The sequence below is a fragment of the Phocoena phocoena genome, chromosome 1 (genome assembly GCF_963924675.1).
Source record: "Phocoena phocoena chromosome 1, mPhoPho1.1, whole genome shotgun sequence".
In the NCBI taxonomy this organism is placed as follows: domain Eukaryota; kingdom Metazoa; phylum Chordata; class Mammalia; order Artiodactyla; family Phocoenidae; genus Phocoena; species Phocoena phocoena.
In genome coordinates this window covers 44803995-44821500 of record NC_089219.1, presented here as the reverse complement: position 1 = coordinate 44821500, position 17506 = coordinate 44803995, and the positions used below count along the sequence as shown (strand labels likewise).

Genomic DNA, 17506 nt, shown 5'->3' with positions numbered 1-17506 from the left:
TGTGATATTTTCAACTTACAATGGGTTATTGGGGACGTGATCCCATTGCAAGCTGAGGAAGATCTGTACTTCCTCACCCTCGGCCAGTGGACATTTATCCACGCACAGACTGTCCACCAGCTCCTCTCTCATCCATCTGCCCACTGGCCATGGCTTGTTTATAAATATTTGATGTTAAGCGTCAAGGATGGAAAAATACAAAACCATGGTCCCCACCTTCAATGGAGACCTGGCAGTGAGAAACAGACATAAAGAGATATGACAAAGACTGCAGTAGACGTGTGCAGAGAACAGTCAGGGCACAGAGAAGGGGCTCTAGCCCGTCAGGGTGGGAATGGGTGGGTCGTGGAAGAAGTGACATGGGGCCGGGGGTGGGGGCAGTGGTGTGCGCTCTGGCCAGCCTGCGGGCTCACCGCTACTAGCCTCATGGCCTCGGGCATGTGTCTTAGCGCCTTTGTTCCTCATGTCCTCAGCTGTCAGATGGGGCAAAGAGGACTTGCTTTAAAGGGTTGTCATGAGGATTAAATGAGTAAATCTATGTCAAGGGTTTTGAACAACACTTGGCCAAAGTAAAAGTTCAGAACAGAAGTCGGTGGGTGTTGTCATTAAGTCTTGAAGAAGGAGTAGCGTTGGGCCGGTGAAGACCGTGCGCAAGAGAGGAACTGAAGCTTAAATCACTATGCGAGGACCAGTGGGCCCCCTACCTGTCTCGGAGCTGAGCAGCAAGCCACACAAAGGGGAGGTGGAGTGACAGGGCGACAGGACAGCCCAAAGCCCTGCAGAGGAGTCTGGGCTGTCCTGAGGACAGGGGGTGCCATCGAGGGGTTATAAGCAAAAAAGGGACATGTCACCCTGAAAGATGGCTCTGGGGCCTAGTGGAGAATGAATGGGTCAAGGTGGTTGGAGGGACATTCAAGGCAGGGAGGCCACTGCTGGGGAGCAGGGGAGACAGTGGGGGCTGACCTGGGGCAAGGTGGGAGGGGATTGGGTTTGGCGACTACTGGGCTGGGCAGTGGGGGGACTGGCAGAAGGAGCATCAGTGTCAGACGTTTGGGGGCAGGATGGACAGACGGATGGTGGTCCCCTTCACCGGGAAAGAGAATCTAAGAAAGAAGCAGGTTTGCAGAAGAAAGCAGCAGGTTCTGTTTTGGACAGGCAGTGTGTGAGCCGCTGGGTTTAACCCACATCTCCTGAGGACCACCGGGGCCACGGGTGCTTGAGTGCCAGAGAGGGTGTGGGGGGAAGAGAAACACCAGGGGCCAATCTGGGGACATGAACATGACAGAGGAGGACAGAGGGGGGAAGAGCCCATTGATTTGTTTGGCAAGATTTATGGAGCAGCTCCTGTCCTCCAGGCACTGTTCTCAGAACTGTGGATACGGCGTGAATAAAGCAGAGAAAGGCCTAGAGGCTGGAGAAATAGACTGTTGTAGTCTGTGGGATGGGTGTATACAGAGATGAGGTGCTAGAAGCAAGCAGGCCTCAGTGGCAAAGACAATGAGGAGGGGACAGACAGGCTTGGGAGCCCCTGGAAGCAGTAGAGCAAAGAAGGGACATGTTCACAGCATGGGCCACGAGCTCACCATGAACACACGTTCACCCTGAGAAAGGAGAGACGAGCCTGGTGCTTCACAGACTGTATCTCATCTAGTCCTCACTATAACCCTCAGTATAACTAGGAAGTGGGCAATTTTCCCCCCATTTTACAGATGTGGAAACTGAGGCTCAGAGAGGTAACAAATCTCCCCAGAGTTGTTCAGTGTGGGAATGACAGTGCCAGACCCATCTGCTTCCAGGACCAAGCTCTCTCCAGTGCTCTCAGCTTGAAGGGCTTGGTCAGGGACAGGGAATGGCCCAGGCTCCACGCCAGGGGGGCTTCTGTCCCAAGCGGACTGGTGCCCAAGGGCCAGAATCCTGCCCTGGTTTTCCCAGGCCCTGTGCTTGGCTTGCATTGAGCCCCAGGGACCTGGGGCCGCAGATCTGCAAACTTCCCAACAATAAGCGTCCATTAAAAGCCATCGGGGATGATGTATCTTTCTGGGTAAAGCGACCCTTGTATTATGACAGCTCTTTGGCAGCCCTGCTGCGTTTCAGAGAGAATTAGAAATGCTTTTCTTCCTTAATTCTCCTCTCCCGCTGCTCCTAATCCGATCGACATTGCGGTCTGTAAGAACATGCCTTGGCCCTCTTTTGCCAGAAACTTAACTTACATGGAAAACAGCTGCTGGGTCAGGGAGCCGAGAGCCCATCGGGAGGCTGGGCATGCCTTCCCCAAGCCTGGGTGCTGGCTTAGCTGGCCTGAGCGGGTAGAAAAACCCTCAGGGCTGACTCCCAGCTGCTGTGTGACATGCGACAAGGCTCTTGCCTTCTCTGAGTCGGTTTTGTCCCAGATAAAATGAGGGTTTGGACAAGTCAATCTTCAGGACTCTGATGGTGGTCAGCTTTGGGATTTCCCTGGGAGAAGGGACCCTCCCATCCTGGTGCATGCCACCCCCCCCCCCGCCATTGCCCGAGGGCCCCAACCAGCCCCTCCCTGTGCCCATCTGGCCCCATCTGGAGACGTGAAGATGGTCTGAGGTGTCGAGCTCAAGTCTGTCTTTAGGGACAGCTGAGGGCGGTTGGCCAAAGACTTGCCCACCCAAGCATACTCTTAGCCAACACCCTCAAGGCCAGGTATCGACCCAGCGAGCCCACTGTCATGTGAGCCTGGGGGACTCTGCCAGTGGAGCCAGCCAGCCCTTGACACCGCACCTTCAACAAGCGTTCATGCCCATCCTCTCCTCACTTCTCACAGCAGCCTGGCCTGAGGGGTACTGTTGCTCATTACGGGCAGGGGAGGGGAGAGCCAGAGAGGAGACACTTAACTGCATGTGCCCCCTGTATCTTACTCCATGGCATCAGTCACCCCGGCAGCAGCCCCGAAAATGGGCCTCACAGAGCTCCAGCTACTTGGAAGGCCCCAGCTGCTGCACTTTGATGCCTTCTCGGCGTCTGTGCCGAGGCCACCCCTCCTGCGGGCGCTCCCAGCCAGAGACCGAGCCCGGCAGGCCCTGCGGGGGTGTGAGACCAGACCCCTTCCTGGGAGACTTGGATCCCCCTGACTCCCAGCAGACTTTGGTTCCCTGAGGACTCCCTGGTACCTAGGCTCCCAGTCGAGGAAGCTTCCTCTCCCTCCCTCCTTCCCTTGGTCTGACGGCTCTCCCAGCCTGCCCAGCTCTCCCTGTTTTCTCTCACACAGGCACTCTCCCTATTAAAACCCTTGCATGTTCAACCTTCCCTTAGCATCTGCTTCTCAGCCCTGAACTAACACAACCTTAGCTGTGTACATAATTAGCTCCATTTGACAGTTGAGGAAACTGAGGTACAGTGAGGGAGGGGTCGTGCCCTGGGACCACTGTCCTTCCTGCCCTGTCCCCTAAAGCAAGGGTTGCCCGTGGGCAGGTGGTCTCGCGCTAACACTCTCTCTCTCTCTGCTCACTCCCCAGCTGCACATGTGCCCTGATGCTGAGGCCGATGTCCTGACCGAGTGTCTGGCCCTACAGCAGCTCCACGCATCCACACAGCTGGCTGCCAGCAATGGGAAGGGTGGCCGCACCCTGAGCCAGGAGCTGCTCCCAGGTACGCAAACAGGGAGGCAGGGCTAGGCGCACAGCCTGGAGGGGCCCCTTCCTGTACGCAGCCCTCCAGGAGGATGGCCAGGCTCTCTGGGCAGCGGGGGCCATGTGGGCATGACCTGCTGGAGGGCACCCACTCCTTGGAGCTTACTGACTCTGCAACTTATCTGACCAGGTGTATGTTCCTTCACACTCCTCTGTGGCTCCCCACTGCCCTTGGGATGAAGCCCAGGCTCCTCCCAGCTGGGCCTCCCAGGCCTCACGGGGCCTAGGCACTCCTGGCGGCCTCCTGCCTCAACCTTGGCATGTTGGATGCAGTTCCCGAACACCCCGTGCTCCCTCTTGCCTCTAAACCACTGTACACACCGTGCCAGCCTCCACTCCCCTCACCTTCACGAAGGCAGCTCCTGCACTTCCTTCAGGACCTGCCTCAGGGCTCAGGCCTGGACCCCAACTTAACGTCCCATGTACTCCCCACCATGACTCCTTGCTTCAGAGGAGAAAACCGAGGCTCTGAGAGGGTGGGCAGCTTGGCCATAATCAGTTCCAGCTCATCATAAGATAGGGCCCGCCAAACCCCTGGAACCCTGCAGCCTATCCACCCGGACACTCAGAGCCTCTCTGGTCCAGCCGAGGCAGGCGGTGTGTCCCTCCCAGCTGCCGCGGGCCATGGAGCAGGTCTCAGGCCCTGGCAGGGATTCCTAGATGCTTGGGAATCCAGCCCAGAAAAGGGCAGTGTGGCCTGTGGATTCCAGCTGATAATACTTGTGCTCTACCCGCTCCCCAACCCCCAAAGAAACCACAGTATCAGAGCAGAAAGCTTTTCCCACCCTTCGGGATTTCTTGAATTACCCCAACCATTTTAAACATTTTTTATTTTCTAGTTTTTTAAAATTCTCCCCCCACAGCCTTAGAGTTGCAGCAAATTTTTGCAGCAAATTTAAAACTGTGTCAAAGCACTTTACCAAACAACCTCAGGAAGAGAAGGCGTTTCCCCTTTCTCTAGGTAGCCCTTCACAGGGTCTGTGCTCATACAGGTCCACAAAGGTGAGGACACCCCAGGAGGATGGGTCCATGGAGGAGGGACCACACCCACCTGCCTCCAGCTAGGGGGCCCATCTGCCATGGCTGCTTCTCATAGGGTCAGAGTTGCTAAAATAGGGACCCTAGTAGAGAAGAGACCCTAGGGATGACCTAGTCTAAGGATAAAGGTTTGCATCTCAAGTGCCAGCTGCCTGTGGCTGGAGCTGTGTGTTGAGAAGGATTCTGAGGCTCAGCAGGAAAGAGGGCTGGGACTGATTAATAATGGCTACTCTGGGGTCGAGGTCCTGCAGCTGCATCATTTTTACCCTGGGAAGACTCAGGTCTGGGCAGGAAAAGGACTGACCCAAGGTCATCCAGAAAAGTCAGCAGATCCAGTCTGTAAGCCTGTTCTCCCAGATGCTATCCCAGGGCTTGTCCCAGGGACAGCAGTCGGAACCAGCAACAACCATCTCTTGAGCACCTGCTTGGGCCGGTCACTTTACAAACATCATCTCATCCAGTCGCCAGTGAGCCCATGCTGCAGATGAGAAGTGAAGTCACTGAGGCAGCATCGTGGACGGGACGGGCACTGGGGTAATACCAAGCCTGCCCAGGGCTGCTCCGACAATGCGTGAGGGGTGTCTCCCCTGCCCTGAGCCTCAGTTCCCTGCCCCGTCCCACACCTGCTATGGCGACAAATGGGACTGTGGATGTGATTCCTTATATGAACCCATGTGACTGAGAATTTTATCATTATTTTTGTGTCTCGTGGTGAAGGAGAAGAGTAACTATTTACTCATCCATCTCCTAATAATGCAACAGCCAACATTTATCGAATGTGTGTTGCCAGGAGCCGTTCTAGAGCCTATACGTATGTGTGTTAACTAACATAGTCCTCAAGCCAGCCTCAGAAAGTACATGCGCATATGCCCTTTCTTTTCCAGATGAGGAAACTGAGGCCTTGAGAGCTTAAGCAACTTTCTGCTGAGGTTCCACAACCAGTAAATGGCAGAGGCCAATTTCAACCCAGGCCATCTGGCTGCAGCCTGTGCCCTTAACCAAACCGTCTGCTGCCTCCCTGCTGCCAGTGCTACACCTCGCCATACTGAGCACCTACTGTGTGCCAGGCTCTGTTCTAGTCCCTGTCCTTGAGCTGCTTCCAGCACAGTGGGGAGAAAAGGACCAGCCAGGCAAACCCAGGAGTCCTGGGTCCCCCTGGGATTCGGCCGTCAGGTTCTTCTGCAGACCCTACAGCAGATAGATGCCTGAAGCACAGTTGGGAACAGATGTTGGGGCCAGAGGTTAAGTGCTCACGGCTGGTGATTGATGACACTGCTTTACAGGCTGAAGTGGTATGTTCTGGGGAGAGAACGGGCAGGCCTCACGTCCACATACTCAGCCGCCTACCGTGTGTTCATCCTCAGGGGGCTGTACAGAGAGGGACCTGGCCCAGGCAGGGCAAAGGCAGGGGGAGCGGCACAGATTCGATGAGTGTGGACAGAAGAGTCCAGAACAGAGGGGTGAGGTTAGCGAGAGGCTGGTGAGGGCGGCCTCAAATCTTCATTTGTCTGACTCTAGGAAGCTCCCTCTAGCTTGTCTCTCACCAGGGAGGACCAGCTCTCTTTACAGGAAACCGCTGGCAGGCCTCCCTCAGCTGACCCTGGTAACGTGATGGGCAGTAGGACATGAGAAGCATGAGGTCAGCACGGCTGAGGGAGAGGGAACAGGATTTATCAGGATTCTAGGCCTTCCCAGCTGTCAGACTCCCAAATGAGTTCAAGAAGGCGGGTGCGGAGGTGCCGTAGAGAGCGGTGAGCGGAGCAGGCCATGAGCAGTGCTGAGCCAGGCCCCATCCGCAGAAACCCGCTCCTGTGCCTTCCTGACCAAGCTGGGAGGGATGTATGGCTGAAGGAGACGGCCGATGGATGTTGCCCGTGGGAACAGAGGTCCCCGAGACGGAGCGGGAGGGACTGGGGCTGAGAGGCAGAGGCTCCCGAGAGCCCATTCAGAGCCTGGGTCTCACAGCCGGCCCACAGTGAAGCCTGGACCAGAGCCCCCTAGCCAGACATCCAGGCTACAGCCTGAGCTGGAGCCCCAGGCCATTTCCTGGGCCTGGCTCTAAATGGACTTTCTCTTGGTATCACTTGGGAGGCCCGATTAGCTGCCCATTGCATGACTTGGGACAAATCACTGAAGTTCTTAAGACTGAGTTTCTTCATCTTAAAATGAGATCATATTATCTGCCCGATTGACAGTTGCTGAGATGCTTAAACTTGATACTGTGGAAAAAGAGCTTGACGTATAGTATATTCTTAATTAACTGTTGTTAATAATAGATTAGAATTTCACCTAATGGAACCCTTCCATAGGACGTCTGTTGCTCTAACTCCTGGCCAGGGGTTGCAAACTGTTTGGTCTACAACCTGTGTGGTGCCACAGTCCCCTACCGTAAACCCTGCCAGTTCATTTACTTTGCTCCCTGCCATGCCACCTAAGGCATTGAGCTTGCAATCCCTGCCATAGTCCTGCTCAGTTCCTGGTAGTAGTTCCCTGACTTGCCGGCCTGGGATGGACTAGCCTTAGAACCACCTAAGAAGGTAAAAGTTCCTCCTTTACTGCATCCATGAAAAGAGTGTGGTGTGTTCTCAGATGGTCCTCATGAGGTGCTAAGAACATTGGGTCTGGATCCACGATGACCAGAGTGATATTCGAAATGTAACAGCTGACAGAGTGGACACTGCATCAGTGCAGCTCGGGGCACAGCCCCCAGGTCCACAGAGTCCTCCCAGGGCATCAACTTGATGAACTGATTTCTGGGAAAATGATGTCAATTTCTATTAATATTCAAATAAACATGGCCGGATTAAAGAAGGGGTGCAAAATTGGCCTCATTTTTTTTTTTCAGATGAAATAGGGAATGTCAAAACTTGCAGCCTTTGCTGTGACCTTCTCAGGCTCTAGTCCCAGAGTTGGGGTTCATTCTCCCCTCTAACTGGGGTTCCTTGGTGAAGGCATTTGGGAAGCGCAGTGGCCTCAGTAACTACTCTCAGACCCTCAGTTGGGACCCTGGACTGACTAGTGTCCCCCATTTGATTCATTAGCCCACCTGTCTTCTTAATAAGGGTAAGACCCTTGAGAGTAAAAGGTGATAAAAGGTGGTACTACCCTGCAGGTGTCTTCTAGAGGTTTAGAATCTGAGACTAGATCATGGCTGACACCTCTCCTCGGTCAGGACCCTTGTGCAGTGTACAGCCTACACAGCCATCTGTGGTATCCCTTCTCCCAAGTCTCCCAGGCCAGCCTGCCATCCAGCTAGCATAGTCATCCTCTCTCTAGAACCCCTCACAGCAGACATCCCGGCGCTGCTTGCACATCTCTGGGATTGGGTAGTTAATTTTCTCCAAAGGCAGCCTGTGACCCTACAGCAGCTCTGCCTATTAGAAGGAACGGCCAGGCCTGGAGCTAGAGTCTGCTTCTCTCAAACTTCTCTTCATTCCAGGGTCTCTGTCTACTGGGGCTACACAGAGCAAGCCCCTTCTTTCCCAGAACAGCCCCAGAGGTTTGAGGCAGCCTGCTCCATTCAACGCCCCTCTGCCCCAGTAAGCACACATGTGCACACACACAGCCCGACCACCCCTGCCTCTGACAGCCCCTGTCAGTCCACCTCTGCTCTCAGCACAGACCTCAGCCCCGCACACAGCCCTTCAGCTACAGCATGAACAGAGCAGAGTGGGGCCATCTTCTCCCCCGTTTGGGCCCCTAACCTTCTATGAATACAACCTCGCTGGTTTCCCTTCTTGTCTTTCTCTCTCCGCAGGCACACAGCTTCTGGGGCATCCACAGCCATCTCTAGGGAGTGGCCGAAGCCCAGTGATATTTGTTTGCTTCCCTGCAGGCGTGTATCCTGGCTCCATCACCCCCCATAACGGGCTCGCATCAAGCATCCTGCCCTCTATGCACGATGTCCCTTCCAGGCACCACCCACTGGACGCCACCACCAGTTCCCACCACCATCTGTCCCCTCTGCCCACGGCTGAGAGCACCAGGGATGGGTATGTACAGCAAGCCAGTCCTCCTCCGGGACAGCAGGTGGGCACCTGCACGGACAGCAGGTGAAGGCAGGCGTCCCGCACACTCAGTGGTTGTTACCAATAATGAAAACAGCCAGCATTTACGCAGCACCTACAGGCACTGCGCTCTGTACCAAATCCTCGCCGTGCACGGTTTCCTCAGTGCCGCACAGTAACCCTACCAGGTGGACGACAGCAGTACGGGGCTTCTCGGGGCCTCACCTCGTGCCCCTTCCGCTCCCTGGGGGGGCGGCCCTGGGAAGATGCTGCATCCCCACCCGACCCTGCATTCTGGGCTTCCACAGCCAGGCCTCCTTGGGAGCCTCACCCTGACTTCTCTTTGGCTTGCACCGTGTATTTGGTGAGCAGACTGCCCACTGCCCACTCCAGAGTGGCCCGCCTGGTCTCGTCCCCACTTCTGGCCGATGCAGCTGTGACTGTTGGCCGGCCCGCCAGGGCTGTCCAGAAGCCCTTTCTGCAGGATCACTGCAGGGAGGGGGCCTCTTTCTACATTCAGGGTGGTTCCCACTGTGGCCATTTAATTGGCTGGAAACGAGGAATGTGCTAATTGCTGGCCCCTAATGCTTCAGAAATCTGTTTTCCTTGCAAGTGGGCAGAGGGAAGCCTCACAGCCCTACCGCCTGCCCTCCCTGCCACTTTTGCTTGATCAAAACTTGTCCCCCAAGTTTGACTTGATCAAACTCATCCCCCAAGGCCTGGTCCCATCACCTTCCTCCTCCCCTGCCCCTCCTTCTCAAGGCTGCAGCCGTGGCCTGCCTGTGCGTGGGGCCACCAGCCTGAGTTCATTACCAAATTCTCTGTCCAGGGCTCCTCTTGCTACTCCCTCATCCGTTCATTCAGTGTCCAGTTATTGAGCCCCTGATGAGGGCAGGGCCCTGGGCCTGGTGCTGGGGCCACTGATGCCCCCAACCAGCCCTGGTGAAGCTCCCTGTGATAGACCTACAGGGATTGAGGACGCGGGGCAAGTGCCCTCAGGGAAGAAAGCAGAAGGGGCTGTGGAAGCCCAGAGAAGAACCCAGTGTGGTGGGGGAGGATGTCAGGGAAGGCTTCCTGGAGGTGGTGTTAAGCCGGGCCTCCAAGGTTAAGTAGGAGCTGGCCGAATGGAGAGATTGGGAGGAAGGAGCAGCCAGAGCGTGGGCAGGTGTGGTGAGAGCTTGGTGTGTTCTGAGAAGCCTGAACCTTCGTGTGGGGTGATAGGCTCAGGAGAGCGGTCACCAGGGCCAGATCACGGGGCCTGTAACAGGACTCTGTCTGAAGGGTGTTGAGCAGTGAGCAGGTCAGGTTTGGGGATGAGAAGACACAGCCTGCAGTGTGGGGCTGGACTGCATCGTCCAAGGTGGGTGGATGGCAGCCTGAGCCAGCACCTGTGGGAGAGAGGAGGAACGCTCAGAAGACATGAGTGCCATGGAATGAGCAGGACTTGAGGACACTCTGGCTGGGTGGGGAGAGGAGGGCTGGTCAGAGATGAACCCCTGGGTGAGCAGGGAAGACTGGCTATGAGTAGGGGAAGAGCCACAAAGAAGCAGCATGATGGAGTGCAAAGGGGGACCCAGAAAACCAAGCCCTCCCCGAGCCTCAGTTTCTTCTTCTGTAAAATGGGCATTAAAATACTCTCCTCTAGGAAGGTGGTGAGGATCAGCTACACATGCCTGACATTGTATGTGTCACCCGGTACAGGTTCCTTGGACACTACCCACCTGTCCCCCACCCACTGGCTCAGTCCACCTGTTCACCCACAGCCAGCCCCAAAACATCGCCAACCAAAGAAAAATAAACCAGAGTCCTTTCCCCTCTCAGGCCTGTGCACTCTGCTCCACCTCATTCGTCACCTCCCTGCCGCCTGCGTAAGTGCCCATCAAGAATTCCTGCAGCGAGAGGCAGAGTGATGACAGGACGGAGACAGGACCCCAGGCCCGCTCGGTCACCCGTACCTGCAGGAGCAACGGGCAAGCCATCCCCACCAGCCAGGTGCCCAGGCTCCCCTGGGCTGCTCGAGAGAAAGGCCCTCACGCCTGACACCAGGCCCAAGCCCAGCTTGAATGGGTTTCTTTTTTCAGCCCCTGAGAAGAGGCGAGGAAGGGGGGAAGGCCTTCAGCCTCCCCTTCCTGCCAAAGTCAACATGGAAGGCCACTCGCAGCTCCCTGGTGGTTTGCTGGGACGTTAAATAGCTTGACAGAATTATCTGATTCACTCAAAAATATGCTAAGAGGGCCTGACTTCATGACCAGATTTGTTTACCCTGGCTCAGAGAAGACGCTCAATAGGGTGGTTTTTTCTCCCCAGCCCTGTACGAGGTATGAAGCCCTAGTCTGCCAGGCCAGTGAGGTTTTATATTAATTTTTATAGGTTCCAATTGAAGCAAAAATATTTGATTTAGGGATCATTTGCATGACTCAGAAGAGGAGCTCCAGATGATCTTTTTTCCTTTTAAAGGGTTCAGGTAGAGCAGTATAACCTCAACCTTCACGTCTGCTGAGGGGAGAGTCGTGTTCTGTTTAATTTCACTGGCTGTGAAGGTGGCAAATGGGAATTTATGGCAGGTTTGAGACAGGAGAAACAAACTTTGAAAATGCATGTTTTTTCCCCTTCGGATCTGGTTCTCCTTAAGTCTGCAGTGCTGTTAATCTCTGGATTTTGTAGCTGAGTGATTCAGAAGCCCATTTGTTAGTATTTATCAGCTGTTTGCTATGTGCCGGGCCCAGTGCTAAGCAGGGAGTAACTGAGAGGACCAGGCCTGGCCCTCCCCGCAGGGGCTCCCAGGGGAGGGGACTGACAGGAAGTCGGGGAAGAACTGGGCTGTGGGTGCCAGGATGGGGTGGGCATAAGACAGGAGGGTACCACCCAGCAGGCTGGAAGGAGGAAGACCCACCCTCCTGGCCACGCGTGGACCCAGCCTCAGCCGAGAGAACTGGTTACGAGGACCCGTGGCTTGTGCACAGCCCTACACGGTTTATAGAGCACAATTGTAGACCCACTTGATGGCCCTGTGAGACAGGTCTAAAAATATACACGTTGATGATAATGACAATTAATTCATGGAGTCTTGATGACCGTCAGTTCATCAACTTCCGGAGGCTGACGCGTACCTCCAGGGCCTTAGATGCTGGGCCTGGGGACCAGGGACCCGGCGTGGAAGCCCCTTTCTGCTGTCTTCAGCATACTCACACAGTGGTGGGGGTCCCAGACATGCAGTCCCAGACATGCAGTGTCATCACAGGGGCAGTGACAGCAGGATGCCCAAGTTAGAGCACGTGGGGACCCTGCAGAGCTACAGACATGAAGCCCACCAACCTCTCCCCAAATCTTTCCTTGTTTTGAGGCAGTCCTGCTCCCCTCAGAGAGAGGCACTGATCTGTCTGTTCACACCTCTTCATGTGTTGGAGGGTGGGCGGGGGTAACATGCCTAGCCTGAAAAGGTCACCTGGAGCTTCACCTGGAGCTGTGACATTGAGTTCATAGGCTATTCTAACGTGAACGGTCCAACATAACCATTAATGCAAACAAGAAAATAAAGACTCTGAGCCCTCACACTCGTCCTCTTTCTGCAGTGCACATAAATGCTTCATAGGCTGTGAGCCTTCAGCCAAGTCTCCCTGACCCCAGGGTCATTTGGGTTCCTGTGAGCAGACCTCAGAGGCTTAAGAGGGCGGCAAGAGGAAGGAACCTGGCGTACAGTGACGTGAAGCCTAGTTAGACAGCCCACTGGGGCTCAGCTGGGTTCAGGGCGGCTGCACAGCTCTCAGCCGCTGCAGGCTCGTTTCAGAACGTGAGCTTCCAGAGAGTACAGGCTGAGGCCTACACCCCTTCAGGCTGTGTACGAAGGAGGTGGTGAGTCCCCCATCACAGGATGTGTGCAAGTGGAGGAGAGATGGCCAGAGATGGAGACAGAAGGTCCCTAAAAGTACACCATGCAGAGGACTAGAGGCCAGTTTGGACATCAGATCTAAGCGTTAGTTTTCCTTCCTTTCACCTTGATGATAACGCTGATAATTCACAGTGTGGCTGAGCATGTATCTGACATCATACTGGGTGCTTTGTCTACATTGCTTTACTTAATTTTATCCTCACCATAACCTATGGGGTCAGTGCTGTGTGGCTGGGACTAACTTGGGCAGCCTCTCTGAGCCTTGGTTTTCTGATCTGTGAACATGTCTCACAAGGTCTGGAACGAGGCAGAGGTTCAATGAGTGAATGGTGACTGTTAGTGCCTTGGAATGTTCTCCTGCTGAGAAACTGCCCCGGCTTTCAGTGGGGCTGTTCCTGGACCCATCCTGCTGGTGGCCAGAGCGGCTTGCACAGAGTTAGGGTATGGGGATCCAGCAGGGGTGGCTGGTATTTAGCCCTGGGGAAAGAGTTTCAGTGGAGTTGCAAGGTGGAGAACACAGCAACCCTGTGAGGAAACCAAGGCTCAGAGACATTAAGCATTTTGCCCAAAGTCACGTGGGCACTGAGAGCAGATGGGGTTTTAAACAGTTTTGTTGACTCCAGAGGTTGTGGTTATAACCAGTGGTCTTGACTATCAGTCCTAAATACCAAATAGAAGCTTTTCTTTACTGGTTCCTTTGGACTCTAAAGCTTACAGGATTTAAAATTTTAATTCCGGTTTGAACATAATCAGAAATAAAAGCTTCCTCTTCTAACTGCACTGTTGTAAGTTAGAACAGGTCAGTGAGTGAGCTCACCGTTGCTGGAGGGGAGCAAGAAGTGGCAGGCGTGCCTGTGGCCCCCACATCCCCCAGAGCCCATCCTGCTAAGGGCTGTCTCTTCTCTCCAGGTTGGGACCCGGCCTCCTCTCGCCCATGGTCAGCCCACTGAAGGGACTTGCGCCACCGCCACTGCCACCGTCCTCCCAGAGCCATTCTCCAGGGGGCCAGTCCTTCCCCACGCTCCCCAGCAAGCCACCCTACCCGCCCTTCCAGAGCCCTCCGCCCCAGCCTCTGCCCAGCCCGCAAGGTAAGCTCTGGCCAGGGGGCCCTCTCCATATGTACCCACCGATTCCACTCAGGCTGCCCGAGAGGCAGGAGACACTGGCCTGGGGGTGGCAGGTGGGTACTCGGAATGATGGCGGGCACTGAGGGCCACACTGGGAAAAGCCGGGAGGCAGGGCTGAGGAAGAGTTTGTTCCATCGACCAGGCATCAAAGGGAACAGCGTTCCCTTTGATGGCTGGGGGTGGGACTGGCCTGCTGCTTGGAGGAACAGTGAGAGATGGGGTTTCTCGGAGCGGAAGTCGGGGGAGGGCCCACAGTCCCTTCCCCCCAAGCAGACCACCTCCCCCAACCCCATGTGGGGCAGGACCCCCCGCGCCTCCTCCACCCTGGGGCTCTCTTCACTCATTCACACCCCCCGTGCCCACAGGAGTTGGTGGGGGGAGCTGAGCACTGCAGTGGGGGACCGTCCCCTCCCTCCCTGGGCATCTTCCCTCTGAATGCAGCCCCCGCTGCCTCCCCCTGCAGGCTACCAGGGCAGTTTCCACTCCATCCAGAATTGCTTCCCTTATGGTGACTGCTACCGGTCAGCCGAGCAGGCCACCAGTGGGGACGGACTGGCCGGGGAGGCCCACGGTTTCAACCCACTGCGGCCCAATGGCTACCATAGCCTCACTGCACCTTTACCTGCCACAGGTAAGCCCCGCCTGCATGCCTCCTTTCCATTCCTGTGCCGCGTGCTTCGTGCGTATTGTCCCACAGCCTTGGGACGGCCCCATGAGGTAGGGTCATCCCCACTTTACAGAGGCGGAGCTAAAGGTGCAGGGAGGTCCCAGGACCCCACAGAGTGGGGATTTGCACGCTGCCTGACCCCAGCTTCAGTGTTCCTTCCACACTCTCACACAGAGAAGAATCAGACTAGGAGCTCCCCGTCTAGCTGATGCTTCCCTTTAAATATTTATTGAGCACCTACTGTGTGCCAGGCACCATTGTAAACCCTGAGAATACAGCAGGGAATGAGACAAATACTGATCCCCATTTAAGAGATGAGGGAACCGAGGCCCACAGAGGCCACACTGTAGGAAGAGACAGAGCCTAGAGGTTGTGCTTGTTCCTTATGCTGCATCTGTGTCCCCCTCAGGGCCCTGGACCTTCCTCGAGTAATGCCCCCAGCTGGGGTGGAGAACCCGGTGAGAGGGGAAGGCTGCGCACAGCCCAAGTGGAGGTCTCAGACCCCAGGGCCACACCTGGTCAGAGCGGGGACATCAGATGGGTGGTACCGGAAGTCCCCAAGCCAAGCCCACCCCAGATCAGCCTCGGGGCTCAGATCTAGCTGGAAGCTGCAAGGCCTGGGCAGGATGGTGGGTCCCCGGACAAAGGGGGGCCTGAGACCCTTCCCCGAGGCCCCTTGGGCAGCTCTGGGTGTGTGCAGCGAGGGGTGGAGGGATAAGGACCAGGGACAAGGCCACAGCCGAGCACACACAAACCTGTGGGTCACCTGCGTGCGGACCCGTGCGTTCCTGCTCACACACACGCTCCGGGTCTGTGCATGTCTTCTTTCTACACGTGTTTGTGGGGCACGTCTTTGTGGCCATGTGCATGCGTGTGCATGCAGGGCCAGCACGGTGGGTTCCCGGTAGTGTGAGCCCCCCATGTGTGTAAGGAGTTCGGTGGCACGTGTGTTGTGTCTGCAAACGTGCTCCACATCGTGCTTGTGCTGATGTTCATGCCGCGTCTGTGCACACGTGTGTCCTCCTCCTGTGGTTCCCCTCTGTGTGTGTACACGTGTGTGTGCACAGTTGTGTATTCGCCTGTTTGGGCCATTTCATATGAGCATGCTTGTGTGCAGGTGTGTGCCTGTGTGCTGGGGCACAGTGTACATATCTCTGTGAGTGGACATGTGTCACACGCATGCACGAGAGGCAGATGTGAACCTGACCACAGGTCCGCGGGGGGCGGGGGGGCGTGTTCCGTGTCTGCTTTTGCACGTGGGTTGGTGCGTGATTACACACCTGCCGCCACCGTCTCCAGCGCTGCCAGCTCTCACCACCCCAACCTCCCCCTGGCCCCATCCAACTCTAGGCAGGATCTTCTTGGTTTAGCAGCAAGACCTGAAATAAATAGCTCGGGGGGGGGGGGGGGCGAGAAGCAGCCTCCATGCCCCCACATCTGGGTAGGGGGTTCTTTTGGCCTCCCCTCTCCCTTGCTGTCTGGGTGGCAGCCCAGCATCCAGTGCCCTTGCCCACACCTCATCTGCCAGGCTGAGAGCAGACTCACAGGACTGAATCCGGACCAACAAGGTAGGGCCATGGGGCCTCAGGGTTAGTTTGATCTGATCCCATTGCACAGACAGGAAGACTGAGACCCATCTGTCTCAGGTTATACAAATTCATGACAGCAGCTCAGGGACAGTCCTTAGGGCAGGGAATGGATAAGACGACCTCTCTAGGCCCCTTCTAGGTTTCAGGCCCCCACCCCAGAGACAGTGTGTCCAATGGAAGAGCCAGGTGTCTCGGAGCCAGATGGACCTGGGTTCAAATCCCAGCTCCCCTGCTGACTATGGCCTGGGGCAAGGCGCTTGCCTTCTCTGAGCCTCTGTCTTCTCACCTGTAAAATGGGAATGAATCCACCTCACAGGATTGTCGTGAAGCCTAAGTGAGACAAGATTTAAATGAGCTTTGGGTAAACGCCCAATGAGTGCTGGCCCCCTCCTTTGGGTTTCTTGTGTCTGCTGGGGCAGAGGAACCTGAAAGGGTGGCGGTGGGCTGGGGTCCTTCTGCCAGGAGAAAACCAGCCCTTGAGGGCTAGAGCTGTGATGTTCCCACCTCGACCTCCCCTTCCTCCCCACATTCTGCACCACAGTCCAGCACTGGGTGATGGACTGCCCCACGCCAGCCCTTGCCTCTCTCCCCAACTGCCCTGGGCCCCTTGGGGGTACAAGGCCTAGGGAGCCTCCTCCCAAGCCCCCGCCCCGCCCACCAGCTCCCCTACCTGGAAGAGCAGAGGTCTCAGAGCACCCTGCTGAGGGGACACCGTGACGAGGGACCCTGGGCAGGAGGGTGGGGTCTGGGAGCTGGGAAAAGATGACAAGGCATGGCCCTTGAGTTCTCCAGTCTGGACCCTGTTCCCCTACACCCACAGGCTACGAGGCCCTGGCCGAGGCCCCATGCCCCACAGTGCTGCCACCACAGCCGTCGGAAGACGTCGTGTCCAGCGGCCCCGAGGACTGCGGCTTCTTCCCCAACGGGGCCTTTGACCACTGCCTGAGTCACATCCCCTCCATCTACACAGACACCTGAAGGAAGGCCTCCCACACCTGCCTGACCTCCACCGCAGACGCTCCCTTGCCCACCCCGTCGTCTGTTCCCACCTTCGGGGCACCCAGCCCGAGCAGCCAGGCCACTGCTCCGCAGAACGCAGGGTGCCTGGTCTGTGGCAGCTGCAAGCACTGGCCGGGAGTGAGCCTCTGAGCCTGAGCCAGGTGCTCAGAGGTGCCCTTCAGGATCCGTGACCTGTGGCATCCCTTGACTGTGTCTTCCTTTTGTTTCCCCAATGGTTTCGAAATCACAGACCTCGTGTATATAAAATGTACAGAACTTGTTTTCCATTCCCCTGCCAGTTTTATATTTTTGGTTTTACAAGAAAAACATTAAAAACTGGAAATGAGACTCGGGGGCCCGGTTCTGCTTTGTGATTCAGCCTAGAGGCCGAGACCAGGAGAGCAGTGGGGGAGTGTGTAACAGAGCCGAGGTGCGGAGCCCAGCTTGCTCCCTGGGTTCCCTCGGCAGGGACGGGGGCCCGCATCACAGGGCCGCCACCACGTGCTGTGGGCCTTACAGACACCAGCACTG

The 17506-nt window shown here is 56.2% G+C and overlaps 1 protein-coding gene across 3 annotated transcripts in view; it reads left to right on the top strand.

Annotated features, from left to right (window-relative positions):
- The window catches only part of GLIS1 (GLIS family zinc finger 1), a 224649-nt gene extending 207695 nt beyond the window's left edge, over positions 1-16954 (top strand). For 2 of the 3 annotated variants that reach the window (XM_065889188.1, XM_065889187.1), the window contains 5 exons: positions 3486-3618; positions 8533-8689; positions 13503-13681; positions 14184-14351; positions 16797-16954. In XM_065889188.1, coding sequence (XP_065745260.1) covers positions 3486-3618; positions 8533-8689; positions 13503-13681; positions 14184-14351; positions 16797-16954 — 795 coding nt within the window. The remainder of the gene's footprint in view (positions 1-3485; positions 3619-8532; positions 8690-13502; positions 13682-14183; positions 14352-16796) is intronic. The other variant, XM_065889192.1, reaches the window with a different exon arrangement.
- The last annotated feature ends 552 nt before the right edge of the window (positions 16955-17506 follow it).